A 16,055-nucleotide genomic window follows, 5' to 3' on the forward strand; every position below is an offset into this window, starting at 1 on the left:
AGTCACATCTTTAGGCCCTGCTTCTAATTCTGGTTCTCTTGCTATTTTCATCACATCTGTAGTTAACTTCCTCCACTCAAGTTTTAAACCCCTCAAGGTCATCTGTGAGGGTTGAAATCAACTTCTTCCAAACTACTGATAATGTTGAGATTTTGACCTTTTCCCACGAATCATGAATGTTCTTAATGGCATCTAGAATGGTGACTCCTTTCCAGGTTTTCAGTTTATTTTGGCCAGATCCATCAGAGGAATTATTATCTATGGCAGCTATAACTTTACAAAGTGATTTTCTTAAATAATAAGACTAGAAAGTAAAAATGACTTCTTGACCCATGGGCTGCAGAATGGATGTTGTGTTGGCAGGCATGAAAACAACGTGAATCTCATTGTACACCCCCATCAGTGCTCTGGGGTGAACAGGTGCATTGTCAGTGAACCACAGTATTTTGAAAGGGATCTCTCTTTCTGAGTGTTGTCTCAGCAATGCACTTAAAATATTCAGTAAACCATGTTGTAAACAGATATGCTGTCACCCAGGCTTTTGGTATTCCCTTTGTAGAGCATAGGCAGAGTAGATTTTTAGCATAATTCTTTTTTTCTCCTTTCCCTCCCTGCCCCCGCCCCCACTATTTTGGCTGCATCACGTGGCATGAGGAACTATCCTGACCAGGGATCGAACCCATGCACCATGCAGTGGAATCAGAGTCTTAACCACTGGACCACCAGGGAAGTCCTAGCGTAATTCTTAAGGGTTCTAGGATTTTCGGGTTGGTAAAATGAATATTGGCTTCAACTTAAAAGTCACCAGTTGCATTAGCCCCTAACAAGAGTGTGAGTGTATTCTTTGGCATTGACTTCTCCTCTCTAGCTGTGAAAGTCCTTGATGGTATCTTTTTTTCAACATAAGGCTGTTTCATCTGCATTGAAAATCTGTGGTTGAGTATAGTGACCTTCATTAATTATCTTCACTAGATCTCTGGATACCTTGCTGCAGCTTCTACATCAGCGCTTGCTATTTCACCTTGCACTTTTTTTTTTAAATTTTTAATTGGAAGATAATTCCTTCACAATATTGTGATGGTTTCTGCCGTGCATCAACATGAATCAACCATATATATACGTATGTCCCTTCCTCTTAAACCCCCTTTAAACCAAACTTTGTGATTGTCTTATTTTAAGAATTGCTGCAGCCACCCCAAACTTCATCTTGTATTTTATGTTATAGAGATGACTTCTTTTCTTAAACCTCACAAACCACCCTCTGCTGGCCTCAGATTTTCCTACTGCAGCTTCCTCACCTCTCTCAGCCTGCACAGAACTGAAGTTAATTGGGATCTTGCTCTGGATCAGGCTTTAGCTTAAGGGAATGTTATGGCTGGTTTGATCTAGTATCTAGACCACTAAAACTTTCTCCATGTCAGCGGTAAGGCTGTGTTGCATTCTTATCATTTGTGTATTCAGGGGAATAGCACTTTGTTTCCTTTAGGAATTTTAACTTGGCATTTACAACTTGCCTAACAGGCTCAAGAGGCCTAGCTTTTGGTCTGGGCTTTAAAAGCGCCTCCCTTGCTAAGCTTAAATATTTCTAGCTTTTGATTTAAAGCATGAGACACGAAACGTTTCCTTTTATTTGAACACTCAGAGGCCATTCGTTGTAGGATCATTAGTTGGCCTAATTTCAAAGTTGTTGTGTCTCGGAATAGAGAGGCTCAAGGAGAGGAGAGACGAGGGGACACACACTGTTTATCAGCTTTGCTGTCTGGTATGGGCAAAGTTTGTGGCACTCCAAAACTACAACTATAGTAAGATCAAAGATCACTGATTACAGATCCAGTCATGAAAATATGGTAATACAGTACAGTACAAATATGATCATGAAAAAGTTTGAAGTATTGCAGGAATTACCAAAATGTGAGACAGAGACACACAGTGAGCAGATGCTATTGGAAGAATGGCGCCGGTAGATATGTTTCATGTGGAGCTGCCACAAACCTTCAATTTGTAAAAAAACAAAAAACTGTCTGAGAAGCTCAATAAAACAAGATATGCCTGTAATAATTACTGGTACTCTGAAGTTGAACTTTTCAAGCTCTTGTCCTTAGCTATTGTTGACCCTAAAATCAAAGAAGCAGTAATACAACCAGAAGCAAATTAAAACTTCACTAAAAAGAGCAAATCTAACTCAAGTAGAGATTAATTCCCATTTCTGAATTTTTAAAAACCCTAAGTAAAAGAAGCAAAGAAGTCTCTTAATAGGTGCCACTTCCTGCCCTTTAGCTTCTGTTATCTTGTTACCACTGTGGGTTGTTTTTCCTTTTAAGCCAATAGTCATATGATGATAACTACCAATTATCCTCAATTTGTATTATTAGGAACGCTGTTTTACCTCTTAGTTTTCTTATATAATACCTAGTTATTAGCTTGAGCACATCAACCTTTCTTTCCTCAAAGTATATAAAATCCCTGTAAGCACATTGTTTGGGCATCTGTTATTTTCATAAATTGTACTTTTGCCTTCTCTGTGATAGGAAGGCTTATTTCCAAGGTGATCATTAGATTGTGTAACTCTGTGTCTTGGTTGTGTGGCTTTGTGTAGCCAGAAGCCAGAAACAGAGTAAAGTTTACATAATGACTGGAGAACACTTAACTGCTGACATTTGAATTACTTTAGAGGTTATGGAAGTAATGACTAGTAGTAATTATTAAATTTTTTTTTCTTCCAAGTGTTTGTTTATATTTTCTACACTGTGAAGTTTCAGCACCATGCTAATTAACTGAAAGTATTTTTACTTACTCTAGCCCAGGAGAATCTGAAAGAAACAAACAAACAAACAATGGATAATACATAGACCACCAACTTTGGGATGGCTGTTTCTTTGAGAAGTACATTTCTATTTCTGATTTTAAAATTGAACATTTTCAAGAGCTTTACAAAGGAGGTGCTCTAGGAAAATAGTTGTCTGGCATTTCCAGGAGATCAGATATAGGAAAACACAGCAATGGCGATTTAAGTTAAACAGAAAAACTGTTCCTCTAAACACCTTAATAAAAGCTAAACCCTTGTCTGTAACTCCTGGTTTAGCTTAAATTGCATGACCATTAATGAAATAGAGAGGGACCACCACTGAAATGAAAGGAAACATGAACTTCCACCCTGTCATGTCCTGTGATGTTGTCATTATTTGCTGGGAACAGGAAGAGGCTTCTTGAAAGCCTCTTGCGTGTTGTGATTTTTTTTTTTTTTTTTTTTTTTCATTCATAAAAGGTAGATTTTATATTATCACACTTGATTGATATATGAAGTTCAATGTTACTTTTTAACTTTTTTTCCTTTATTTTTATTAGTTGGAGGCTAATTACAGTATTGTAGTGGTTTTTGCCATACATTGACATGAATCAGCCATGGATTTACATGTTCCCCATCCTGAACCCCCCCCCCACCTCCCTCCCCATCCCATCCCTCTGGGTCATCCCAGTGCACCAGCCCTGAGCACTTGTCTCATGCATCCAACCTGGACTGGTGATCTGTTTCACACTTGATAATATTCATGTTTCGATGCTATTCTCTCAGATCATCCCACCCTCGCCTTCTCACATAGAGTCCAAGTCTGTTCTATATATCTGTGTCTCTTTTTCTGGCTTGCATATAGGGTTATCATTACCATCTTTGTAAATTCCATATATATGCCTTAGTATACTGTATTGGTGTTTATCTTCCTGGCTTACTTCACTCTGTATAATGGGCTCCAGTTTCATCCATCTCATTAGAACTGATTCAAATGTATTCTTTTTAATGACTGAGTAACATTCCACTGTGTATATGTACCATAGCTTCCTTATCCATTCGTCTGCTGATGGGCATCTAGGTTTGCTATTATTTTCTCCCATTCTGAAGGCTGTCTTTTCACCTTGCTTATAGTTTCCTTTGTTGTGCAAAAGCTTTTAAGTTTCATTAGGTCCCATTTGTTTATTTTTGCTTTTATTTCCAGTATTCTGGGAGGTGGGTCACAGAGGATCCTGCTGTGATTTATGTCGGAGAGTGTTTTGCCTATGTTCTCTTCTAGGAGTTTTATAGTTTCTGGTCTTATATTTAGAATTTTAATCCATTTTGAGTTTATTTTTGTGTATGGTGTTAGAAAGTGTTCTAGTTTTCATTCTTTTACAAGTGGTTGACCAGTTTTCCCAGCACCACTTGCTAAAGAGGTTTTTTTCTTTCCATTGTATATTCTTGCCTCCTTTGTCAAAGACAAGGTGTCCATAGGTACATGGATTTATCTCTGGGCTTTCTATTTTGTTCCACTGATCTATATTTCTGTCTTTGTGCCAGTACCATACTGTCTTGATGACTGTGGCTTTGTAGTAGAGCCTGAAGTCAGGCAGGTTGATTCCTCCAGTTCCATTCTTCTTTCTCAAGATTGCTTTGGCTATTTGAGGTTTTTTGTATTTCCATACAAATTGTGAAATTATTTGTTCTAGTTCTGTGAAAAATACCGTTGGTAGCTTCATAGGGATTGCATTGAATCTATAGATTGCTTTGGGTAGGATAGCCATTTTGACCATATTGATTCTTCCAATCCATGAACACGGTATATTTCTCCATCTGTTTGTGTCCTCTTTGATTTCTTTCATCAGTGTTCTATAGTTTTCTTTTGTTTCTTTAGGTAGATATACTCCTAAGTATTTTCTTTTTGTTGCAATGGTGAATGGTATTGTTTCCTTAATTTCTCTTTGTTTTCTCATTGTTAGTGTATAGGAATGCAAGGGATTTCTGTGTGTTAATTTTATATCCTACAACTTTACTATATTCATTGATTAGCTCTAGTAATTTTCTGGTAGAGTCTTTAGGGTTTTCTATGTAGAGGATCATGTCATCTGCAAACAGTGGGAGTTTTACTTCTTCTTTTCCTATCTGGATTCCTTTTATTTCTTTTTCTGCTGTGATTGCTGTGGCCAACACTTCCAACACTACGTTGAATAGTAGTGGTGAGAGTGGGCACCCTTGTCTTGTTCCTGACTTTAGGGGAAATGCTTGCAGTTTTTCACCATTGAGCATAATATTTGCTGTGGGTTTGTCATATATAGCTTTTATTATGTTGAAGTATGTTCCTTCTATTCCTGCTTTCTGGAGAGTTTTTATCATAAATGGATGTTGAATTTTGTCAAAGGCTTTTTCTGCATCTATTGAGATAATGATACGGTTTTTATCTTTCAAATTGTTAATGTGGTGTATTACATTGATTGATTTGCAGATATTAAAGAATCCTTGCATTCCTGGGATAAAGCCCACTTGGTCATGATGCATGATCTTTTTAATATGTTGTTGGATTCTGTTTGCTAGAATTTTGTTAAGGATTTTTGCATCTATGTTCATCAGTGATATTGGCCTGTAGTTTTCTTTTTTTTTGTGGCATCTTTGCCTGGTTTTGGAATTAGGGTGATGGTGGCCTCATAGAATGAGTTTGGAAGTTTGCCGCCTTCTCCAATTTTCTGGAAGAGTTTGAGTAAGATAGGTGTTAGCTCTTCTCTAAATTTTTGGTAGAATTCAGCTGTGAAGCCATCTGGTCCTGGGCTTTTGTTTGCTGGAAGATTTCTGATTACAGTTTCAATTTCTGTTCTTGTGATGGGTCTTTTAAGATCTTCTATTTCTTCCTGGTTCAGTTTTGGAAAGTTATACTTCTCTAAGAATTTGTCCATTTCTTCCAAGTTGTCCATTTTATTGGCATATAGCTGCCGGTAGTAGTCTCTTATGATCCTTTGTATTTCAGTGTTGTCTGTTGTGATATCTCCATTTTCATTTCTAATTTTGTTGATTTGGTTCTTCTCCCTTTGTTTCTTGATGAGTCTGGCTTACGGTTTGTCAATTTTATTTATCTTTTCAAAAAACCAGCTTTTAGCTTTGATTTTTGCTGTGGTCTCTTGTTTCTTTTGCATTTATTTCTGCCCTAATGTTTAAGATTTCTTTCCTTCTGCCAACCCCGGGGTTCTTCATTGTGTGTTGTGATCTTAGACAAGGTCTTATACCCCCTCTGATATCAGCTGTTTCCTATTCTAGGGTTATTTTGAGAATTAGATGAGATAATGGTATGAGGCACTTGAAAAACCTTTTTATAAAGTACTCTAAAATATTCAGGTCTGCCACTTTATCATGTAGTTTTCATTTTTCTGAAAAAGAGTATTTCAGTTTTTGTGCTCATTTGTTTAATAAATCCTCTGCGTTTAGTTCTTTAAGGGAATCCTTTTTGCTTAGTGGCAGTAACTTCTTGTATAACAGCACATGAAAAACACTGAGTATAATGCCTGGCTTCTCCCTGGAATGAGTTGATTCCCCTGGAGGTGGTCAGCCAGCTTTGGGGACAAGGGGCTGGCCATGTCTCTTCTGCCACCAACACATGCTTTGGGGAAAGGATCCATGGGTATTAGGAGGGTGTCCACTTCATTTGTTGGGATTTAGTCAGAAAGCTAGTTAAAAGTAATTATTTGGGGAAACAGTCCCCATCACTGTAAACTTCAACTTTATAGCTCTTTACTTCCAGCAATGAGATAGTAAAGAACTACCTAATTACCTGGCAGTTATAATGGAAGAACTAACAGACATTTCTGAAAATAATTTTGTAATCCCAGAAAATCAAGCAACCCTTTAGGAAGTTTTTATAAAAGCCTTTGGCTAGGTCTGATGTATCTTAAATGCCTGAATTCACTATTTCTGTTCTATAATTTCTAGAGAATAAAAGTCCTTTTAACTTAAAAATCATTTGACAATTATCTTTCTCATGCTAAAATAAAATTCTTAGGAAAAAAAATTTTTTTTGCATTATGCAGGTATTTTGAAAAACAGTTTGAACTGTCAGAACAAACAAAATTACCCATGTTTCTTCATTGTCGGAACTCACATGCTGAATTTTTGGGTGAGCTAAAGCTAATATCTCATATAAGAATTTGCAGAAATCAAGCTATTTGCTAAAAGGTGTTTCTGTTTTAAATTCACAGACATAATGAGAAGAAATAGAGATCGGTGTGTAGGTGGAGTGGTAAGTATAGAAATTACTTTTAATAAATGATGCACAAAAGCGCTTTGGTTAGTAAGGTTGGCCACTATCAAGTAATTTAGATGTCAGCAATAAAGTTACTAAGGTTCTGCGCTCTCTTAAATTAATTGAGGGCATATAAATTTACTGTTGAATCTATGGACCAGATAAGGTATAAATATAAACCACACTGTTTTAGTTGCATTTACTTTGTTCAGAGTACAAGAATGAGTACAAGAATTCTGTTCACAAGAAAATCCCATGAATTTAGTTCTATACCTTGTAACACTCTGCATGATCTTTTTCTCTGCTTCTTCCCTCAGCCATTCTTCAATGTTTTTCCATTTAAATTTTGAGCAAAATATAAATTTAAGCACTGTTTTCAGCTTTTCACTAATTTCTTGTAACTGTATTTGTTTGTTATTGTCACTCTGATTAGAGACACAGTGTCATTTCTGTAGTTTGCTTCTGTGAGCTGTGGTCATTCAGTTCCATAAATATTATCTAACACTTAGCTTGGGTATCCATAGCAGTGATTTTTGTTTTTTTTTTTTTTTTTTTTGAACCATAGACTCTTTTGAAAATTGCCTCAGAAAAATGCTCACATGTACAGTTTTCACACGTGATTTTAAGGGAGACTCACTGATCTCTAGCAAAGCTGTGATCCAGGTGTATGAAATCCCATAGTTACACTGTGCCAAAAAGGTGGAGCTGGCAAGAAGCACATACTGTATGCCCACATTACATTGCTTTGATAGTTTTTTGTATATTTTCTCAAGATTGCAGCCTCTGCTTCCTAGTTCATACTACTAGTGATATGCACGTTTTCTACACTACTGTGGTGTTATCATTGGGCACATTTTCATCTGTCCTTTCAGTCAGTCAGTTCACTCACTCAGTTGTGTTCACCCCTTTGTGACCCCATGGACTGCAGCACACCAGGTTCCCTGTCCGTCACCAACTCCCGGAGCTTGCTCAGATTCACGTCCATTGAGTTGGTGATGCCATCCAGCCATCTTGCCCTCTATTGTCCCCTTCTCCTTCTGCCTTCAATCTTTCCCAGCATCAGGGTCTTTTCCAATGAGTCAGTTCTTTGCATCAGGTGGCCAAAGTATTGGAGTTTCAGAGTTCTGCTTCAACATCGGTCCTCCCAGTGAATATTCAGGACTGATTTCCTTTAGGAGTGACTGGTTTGATCTCCTTGTAGTCCAAGGGATTCTCTAGAGTCTTCTCCAACACCACAGTTTAGTGCTCAGTTTTCTTTATGGTCCAACTTTCACATCCATACACGACTATTGGAAAAACGATAGCTTTGACTAGATGGACCTTTGTCGACAAAGTAATATCTCTGTTTTTGCATATGCTGTCTAGGTTTGTCATAGTTTTTCTTCCAAGGAGCAAGACTCTTAATTTCATGGCTGCAGTCACCATTTGCAGTGATTTTGGAGCCCCCAAAAATAAAGTCTGTCATTTTTTCCATTGTTTCCCCATCTGTTTGCCATGAAGTCATGGGACCGGATTCTGTGATCTTAGTTTTTTGAATGTTGAGTTTTAGACCAGCTTTTTCACTCTCTGCTTTCACTTTCATCAAGAGGCTCTTTAGTTCTTCATTTTCTGCCATAAGGGTGGTGTCACCTGCATGTCTGAGTTTATTGATATTTCTCCCGGCAATCTTGATTCCAGTTGTGCTATATCCAGCCCTGTGTTTCTCATGATGTACTCTGCATATACATTAAATAAGCAGGGTGACAATATACAGCCTTGATGTACTCCTTTCCCAATTTGGAACCAGTCTGTTGTTCCATGTACAGTTCTATTGCTTCTTGACCTGCATACAGATTTCTCAGGAGGCAGGTAAGGTGGTCTGGTATGCCCATCTCTTTAAGAATCTTCCACAGTCTGTCGTGACCCACAGTCAAAGGCTTTGGCACAGTCAATAAAGCAGATGTTTTCTGGAACTCTTGCATTTTCTGTGATTCAGCGGATATTGGCAATTTGATCTCTGCTTCCTCTGCCTTTTCTCAATCCAGCTTGAACACGTGGAAATTCTTGGTTCATGTCCTGCTGAAGCCTGGCTTGGGAGAATTTTGATCATAAAAGAGACAGACACAACTTAGTGACTAAACAGCCAGGATAATACAGTTGACCTTTGAACAGTGTGGTGGTGGTTAGGGGCACTGACCCTGTGTGCATCAGATATCCATGTATAACTTACAGTCAGCCCTACGTATGTGGGTTGCCCACATAGTTCTGCATCTGCAGATTAAACCAACAAAGGATCATGTAGTACTGTAGTATTTACTGTTGGAAAAAACCAGATGTAATTGGACCTTCTCAGTTCAGGCCTGTGTTGTTGAAGGGCCAGCTGTAGTTTAAAAAAATTAACATCAACAACAAATCCAACCTGTTTGAACTTTATTAAAAAAATTGCCAAATAAAGAATAATTTTCTACAGTGGTTTATGAGGGTTGTATTTCAAATTATCTTGGTGCTATCAGAGGCTCTTTTTCTCTCTAGTCAGCTGGAGATGCTGAGAGGTAGAACCGACCCTCTTGAACAGCTGTGTTGTTTTATTTTTGAGAAACACATGATCCACAGTATGTTCAGACTCTAGGTGGTGTATTAACATGACATCACTTGTTTAAAGGAGTCATTTCACTTATTGTTTTGATTACACAAATAACAAATATATCAAAAGTGTGAACATTTTTATCTTTGAAGGAGAAAAAGACCATCTTAATCCTTTTTGCTTGCTGAGCTGATATAGACTATGTAACAATTTACAATTTAATTGATGTTCTTACAATCTCTTTATAGATCTTAGTTTGTCTCTTAATTCTCTTTTAGGGAAAAAAGTATCCTCTAACAGAAAAATTGAACATCTAAAATTTTAAAGTTATGTACATGTCCACTTTTCCTTATGCCTTGCCTAGAATGTGGCTCCCTCTTCCAGTCCCCTTCCTAGAGGTACAGAGACCTCAGCACAGCCATAGACAGAAATTCTAGCAACCATCTCCTCCTTTCTTCATCACATTGGAGATGACAGGCTATAATTGTAGTTTGATTTGAAAATAAAAACTGTAGTAGCCACCTTTGAAATCCCATATTCCAAATATCCATATTGCATTTATATTTTTACTTAGAAAGCCTATTAAGGTTATTTAGAATTTTAAAGAAAAAGTATTATAATAAAATTGTGCCTTCATGTCCTTAGGTGCATTCATTTGATGGTACCAAGGAAGCAGCAGCTGCTTTGATGGACTTGGGTCTCTATATAGGGTTTAATGGTTGGTAGGTCCTTAAGTGCTTTTAACTTTTATATTAAGCAGATTCCTTAAATTGTTTTATAGTGAATTGCTGATAAAGGTTTAAATTTGTTCTATTAAAATTTGTGTATGTGTATTGTATTGATCTTGGTCTGTGCATTTTAGTAATAAATGTAAGAAATAATATGTTACTATTACAGATTAAAGCTTGAAAATTATAAACTGCTATCCTGTGTTCCAGTGATGGAAAACAATTTTTTGCTGATGTCAGCAGCTAGCTTTCTCTAGCAATGCAGTTTATTTTCAGATCATTTCATCCCTTTAAAACATGTATGTATTCCCAGCATTGCATATACATATACACAAGTGATATCCATCTATGAGGGAAAGGTCACACTATGACAGTCGTCTTCTGTGTCTGTAGGCCAAGAAACGGAGGCACAGAGAAGTTAGGAAACAGGTGTAGTCACTCAGTGTGAGAACTTTATACTTTTCCTCACTTGGTGACCTTCCTGCTTTTATATACACTTAAACTTCAGGCACCCAATGCAGTCCACTAGCATGCTGGATCCCTGGGCTCAATTTCTTCCAAGTTTTTTAATTTGGCGTTTTTACCAGTGTCTTTTCTCAGCTATCAGTGTAGTTCAGTAAATCAATTGCGAAATAGTAAGACTTCCTTCCCCTCTTCAGTGTTCTAGTTCATTATTTTTATTATATATACTTTTTTTTTTTTACTAAATTCCATTTTTGAAAATAGAAATAGGAAATTATTTTGCTCTAGAATTAAGACTTAAGTAAATGTCCTAGATGTTTCTTTCATATTTTAAATTAATCAATGATTTAATTTTATAGTACATTACAGGTGGCTCAGTAGTAAAGAATCCTGCTGCCAAGCAGGAGACAAGGGTTTGATCCTTGGGTTGGGAACATGCCCTGGAGAAGGGAGTGGCAACCCACTCCATTATTCTTGCCAGAAAAATCCCTTGGACAGAGGAGCCTGGTGGGCTACAGTCCACGGGGTCGCAGAATCTCAGACACAACAGCAGCAGCAGCACCCTTAAGTGAAATTGTGGGTCAGCACGCCCAGTTCTGGCCTGTCCCACAAGGGGCTTCCAGGAACAATCTCCATTCAGAGAGCTGGCAGTAAAATAGTCCTATTTACACAAGAGCAGAGGAAACCCAACATGGGCAACCCAGGCTTCCTTAAACATAACCAGGGGACCATCAGATAAATGAGGTGAACCAGCAGAAAGAAAAAGACCCAGATAAACAGAAAAATTAACATTAGAGGAAACTATTTAGGGAAAAGCACTTTAAAAGAGATCCTTTAAAGATTTGAGATGTTTCATCTATAAAATATGAACAGAATGCTAAGGAAAAATACAAAAGTAAGAGCTTCTTAAAGATTAAAAAAAAAACTTAAAGACTTTAATTTTTAAAAAATACTAAAAATTAATGTGTTAAAAATAACAGCACCACTGGAGGAAGCTAGGGAATCAACACACTTAAAAGATTTTTTTATTTACCTCTACCACTGAGTACCTAATAGTAGACAGGAATTTTCTCTCTATACAGGTATTCTAGCTAATAAATGACAGGCTGATGGAATTATAGTATTATTTTGCAACTCCTTATGAACTAATCAGTCTAGGCATTGGGGCATCTACATCTGACTTAAAGGACAACTAGATATTATGTGCTTCTGGACAGAAGATCATACATACTACTGCCTATGAAATTCTTGCAAAAAAATAAAATTCAACTTGAATCCGATCAAGATTCTGGATTGTACTTTAGAGCTCCTTGAAGAAATGCAGAGGACGCAGGACCCTGTTAAAAGACAACGCACAGATGAAGTCAAGACGGGGAGATTATCAGGGCAAACAACTGGTTTTCTTCAACATATTTCATGGGGGAAAAAAGATGCAGGTGAAGTTAATAGGTTAAGAAATTTAGAACACTGATGACCAACTGTAATATTTGTCCCTCATTTGAACCCTAGGTCAAACAAAAGGAGTAGGTATGACAATTTGAATACTAGATATGATAAAGAGTTGGATTTTTCTTAAGACATAATAGTACTGTCTTTTAAAAAATCCTTATGCTTAGAGATGTGTTAAAATGTTGAATCCATACAACTTTCCTTATATAGGAGACAGCAGGGGTAAGTGGATGCACAAGATCAATCAGGAGTTGATAACTGATGGGGCTAGATAATAAATACAGGCGGAGAGTTCTATATATTCTAGTTGTGTATCTATTTGAAACTCCACAAATAGTTATAAGAGGTCTTGAAATAAAAAGTGCAACATAAAGACAGTATTAGTCATCATCACATTACATAGCAAACCATCCCCAAACTCACTGGCATATTACGTTAAACTTTAACACTCATGGGTTTGAGTCTGGTGGGGTTTAATTGATAATGTGAGCTCTCTGCCACAGGGTACATGTTGGGTTCAGATCTTCACCCTGTGTTTTCATTCCAGGTGCCTAGACACCCAGGTAGCAGCTACTTGGCGCATGCTAATCTCAGAAGATCCTGAGATTGCCATTGTAAATCATAAAAGTGCATTCCAAGCCTCTGGCCATATCCCATTGGTCAAAGCCAGTCTTGAGGCCATGGCCAGATTCAGGTTCCTTCTTCCTACTAAGAAATGGCAAAGATGCAGATACATAATTCTGTCAAAGGAGAGAGAATTGGGACCAATAATCCAGTCTGTCTCAGAGTCTGAAAATGAAAATCAATCCCCCAGAAAAAGAGGTATGAAAGAAGCAGGACCTAGGAGACCAATTCAGGAGTCCTAAACTTGACTAATGAAAGTCCCAGAGGGAAGAGAGAAAATGAAAGAGGAAACATCCTGTTTTTCCATAATGTTTTCCCTGAGTTAGGCATGGGGGAAAATCTCAATCAGAAGGTTCCAACTGCCTAAATGGATGAAAATGTTTCATGCTCGGACACGTTACCAAGTTTCACAATGTCTAGAGAGTAGCGGAAGATTCTACAAGTTTCCAGATTTGGGAGGGTGAGGAATGGGGGGTGCAATGCAAGATCTTTAAAAGATTTTTTAACATAGACTGTTACAGAAAGTTATTGGATGATCAACTGATAAACATAAAAAATTTCATCCCCTGAAGTGAGATCTGCTTGGAACAGTTCTTAATCTGGATTCTATAAGGAAAGGATGTGCAAACACTTTTCTAAAGTACACTTCCATTGTAGCCAACCAAAGTTTTCCTTCAGGATTTTGGGTTAGTTTTGCAATCTGTTTTAAACACGTTTATAGTATGAAAAAGTCGTTATTCATTAAATACATTTTTATATATAAGTAACCTTTCTTTTTAAAGCTCACTGAAAACTGAGGCTAATTTGGAAGTTCTAAAGTCAATACCTAGTGAAAAATTAATGATTGAGACTGGTAAGTTTGCTTTTAGAACTTAATTTTCATATTAAACCATACCCCCAAGAGTTAGAGAAAAGTAATAACAAATATTTTATTTTGAAAAGCATTCTTAAACCTCAACAGTTATACTTGTCAGAAAGTCTTTGGGGAGTTGTAATAGAAAAATATTCATGCAAGCGATTTTTTCAATCTAGAAGCTTGACTAAGCCTAAGCATTTAAAAATGCAGTGTGAGACTATCTGGTAACTAAGGAGATTATTTTATTAAACAAGAATGGATTTAAAAACTATTCAGAATTTTTTTATACAATGGCTTAATTGTATAATACTTTTAAAGTAATGCAAACATTTAAATCAAATTGGGTTTAAGCATTTTAGAAATTAATCTCTTGCCTCTCAGAATACAAAGTTCAGAGCTAAAAATTCTGTCTGTAGTCTGAACTTGAGGCTCTTCTTATACACATGGAGTTTTTAAATAAAGTCAAGACTGAGTCATTCTGAAGAAATCAGGTATATTTCCTTAGGGAAGTCATGAAAATTATTAATGGTTGTAAAATGTGTAAACTATTTTAATTCTTTATTAGAGAGTTAGGTAAGTAAATAATCCCAGTATTCAAAGCACAGTTGGGGACCTCCCTGGCAGTCCAGTGGTTAAGACTTCATGCTTCCAATGCAGGGGGTGTGGGTTTGATCCCTGGTCAGGAAACTAAGATCCTGCATGCCACACTGTGCAGCCAAAAAAAAAAAGCCACTGTTTTACATTTAGTAGAGGCAAAAAAAGTTTTAAATGTTTTCATGTTACTACTGTATTTTATTTTAGCTTTAGATCATTTTTTAAAAGCCTATTGTTAGTGGGGGAAAAGAGGAATAAAAGTTTTAAAAGAATTTGTACAGTTCAAGATTTCATCTTGTACTTTCTTAAAGCTGTTTTCTGTTGCCTTTTACCATTTAAGCTGAATCATGGCTTATATTTTTTAGAGGTTATATAATAGTTTGATAATATTCACTAAAACAAAAACAACTTAAAAAGGTAAATCTCTTTGAGAATCTTTCTTTGCTTACCTTTAGATGCACCTTGGTGTGGAGTCAAAAGTACACATGCTGGATCAAAATATATAAAAACTTCATTTCCTACCAAAAAGAAGTGGGAAAACGGGCACTGTTTGAAAGACAGAAATGAACCCTGCCATATAATGTAAGTATCTTGTTTTCAGGGCCTTCAGAATATTAAAGTCAATCACCAACAGTTTACAAAATTAATTCAAGGTACAGAATTAAAGTTGGATGAAATCCAAATGATGTTATCAAAAAGACCATTTTAATGCAGTGATTTGGAGGAATTTGTATCAGCTTTTTTTTCCCATACCCTCTCAACCCAAAGTGGTTTTACTATATAGCAGTAAGAACTTGAAGTGATTCTGGTCATTTGTCATTTTGTAGGGACGGGGAAAGCTCTTAAAGCTCTCCATAGATAGAATTACCTTACCTGGCTTAAGTTCTGTTATCTTGCAGGTTTCCTGCTGATGGTTATAAAAGCAATCTTAGCAGGAGACCCAAATGATTTCACAGCTTGAATAAACCTAAGAAATAACACTGTTCTTTAAGCCTCTGAACAAAAGGACAAATCATAGAAAGGATTTCCTTTTTCCAACTGGAAAAAAGTGCAGAACTTTACAGAATTTTACTTCCTTGGGAAAATCAACATTTGCAAACTGAAAAATTTTAAACTACATTTCAGAAATAAACATGCCTCTAGTCTAATGCTGAATACTAATTAGCATCTTTTTAACAGTTTTAATTATTTGAATAGAGATTACCCCTCCCCCCACTTTAGACTGTGAATTCCATGAAATACATTCTGGAGCTCTTGTCAAGTATCAGGGGGGATACAGGTTACTGAGTCCCTGACCCCACCAGATAAGCAGGTGCACTGTGCCAGGCACTTTGGGTCAGGCATCAAACAAGTCTGACAAAGATCCTCCTGGTGCAAACAAGCAGACAGTAAGTATAATCCAAGACAGCAGTGCTGTTACAGGGGTAGGGACACACACAGGACAGAGCAGCTGCCTGCCCTGAGGGGAAATAGAGCGCTTAACTCGAGTGACATTTCAACTGTTTACTGAGCTGGACTGGGAGTTAGGCCAGACGGAGATAAACACACAGCTTGAGTGAAGGCAGGCTGGGGAAGAGCTGCGAACAGTGACCGCAGTGTGGCAGAAAGTAGGATGCTCAGTAAGTGATAGGGAGGACAGGCCAGAGAGTGCAGCCCATGTGCCACCATCTGTGGTTTAGATTTTATCAGGACCCAAAGGATTTTAAGTAGGAAAGCTATTGAACTGGTTGGTATCAATCAATCCATGT

At 37.1% G+C, this 16,055-nt stretch overlaps 1 protein-coding gene across 4 annotated transcripts in view; it reads left to right on the forward strand.

Moving 5' to 3' along the window:
• The window catches only part of TATDN1 (TatD DNase domain containing 1), a 31,673-nt gene that overhangs the window by 14,293 nt on the left and 1,325 nt on the right, over positions 1-16,055 (forward strand). The window contains exons 7-11 of one of the 4 annotated variants that reach the window (XM_061123238.1): positions 6,820-6,905; positions 6,988-7,028; positions 10,240-10,316; positions 13,640-13,710; positions 14,763-14,889. In XM_061123238.1, the coding sequence (XP_060979221.1) occupies positions 6,820-6,905; positions 6,988-7,028; positions 10,240-10,316; positions 13,640-13,710; positions 14,763-14,889 (402 nt within the window). Of the gene's footprint in view, positions 1-6,819; positions 6,906-6,987; positions 7,029-10,239; positions 10,317-10,491; positions 10,622-13,639; positions 13,711-14,762; positions 14,890-16,055 lie in introns of those variants that run through there. The other 3 variants (XM_061123240.1, XM_061123242.1, XM_061123239.1) reach the window with 3 other exon arrangements.

This window comes from Dama dama, chromosome 21 (assembly GCF_033118175.1).
Source record: "Dama dama isolate Ldn47 chromosome 21, ASM3311817v1, whole genome shotgun sequence".
In the NCBI taxonomy this organism is placed as follows: Eukaryota; Metazoa; Chordata; class Mammalia; order Artiodactyla; family Cervidae; genus Dama; species Dama dama.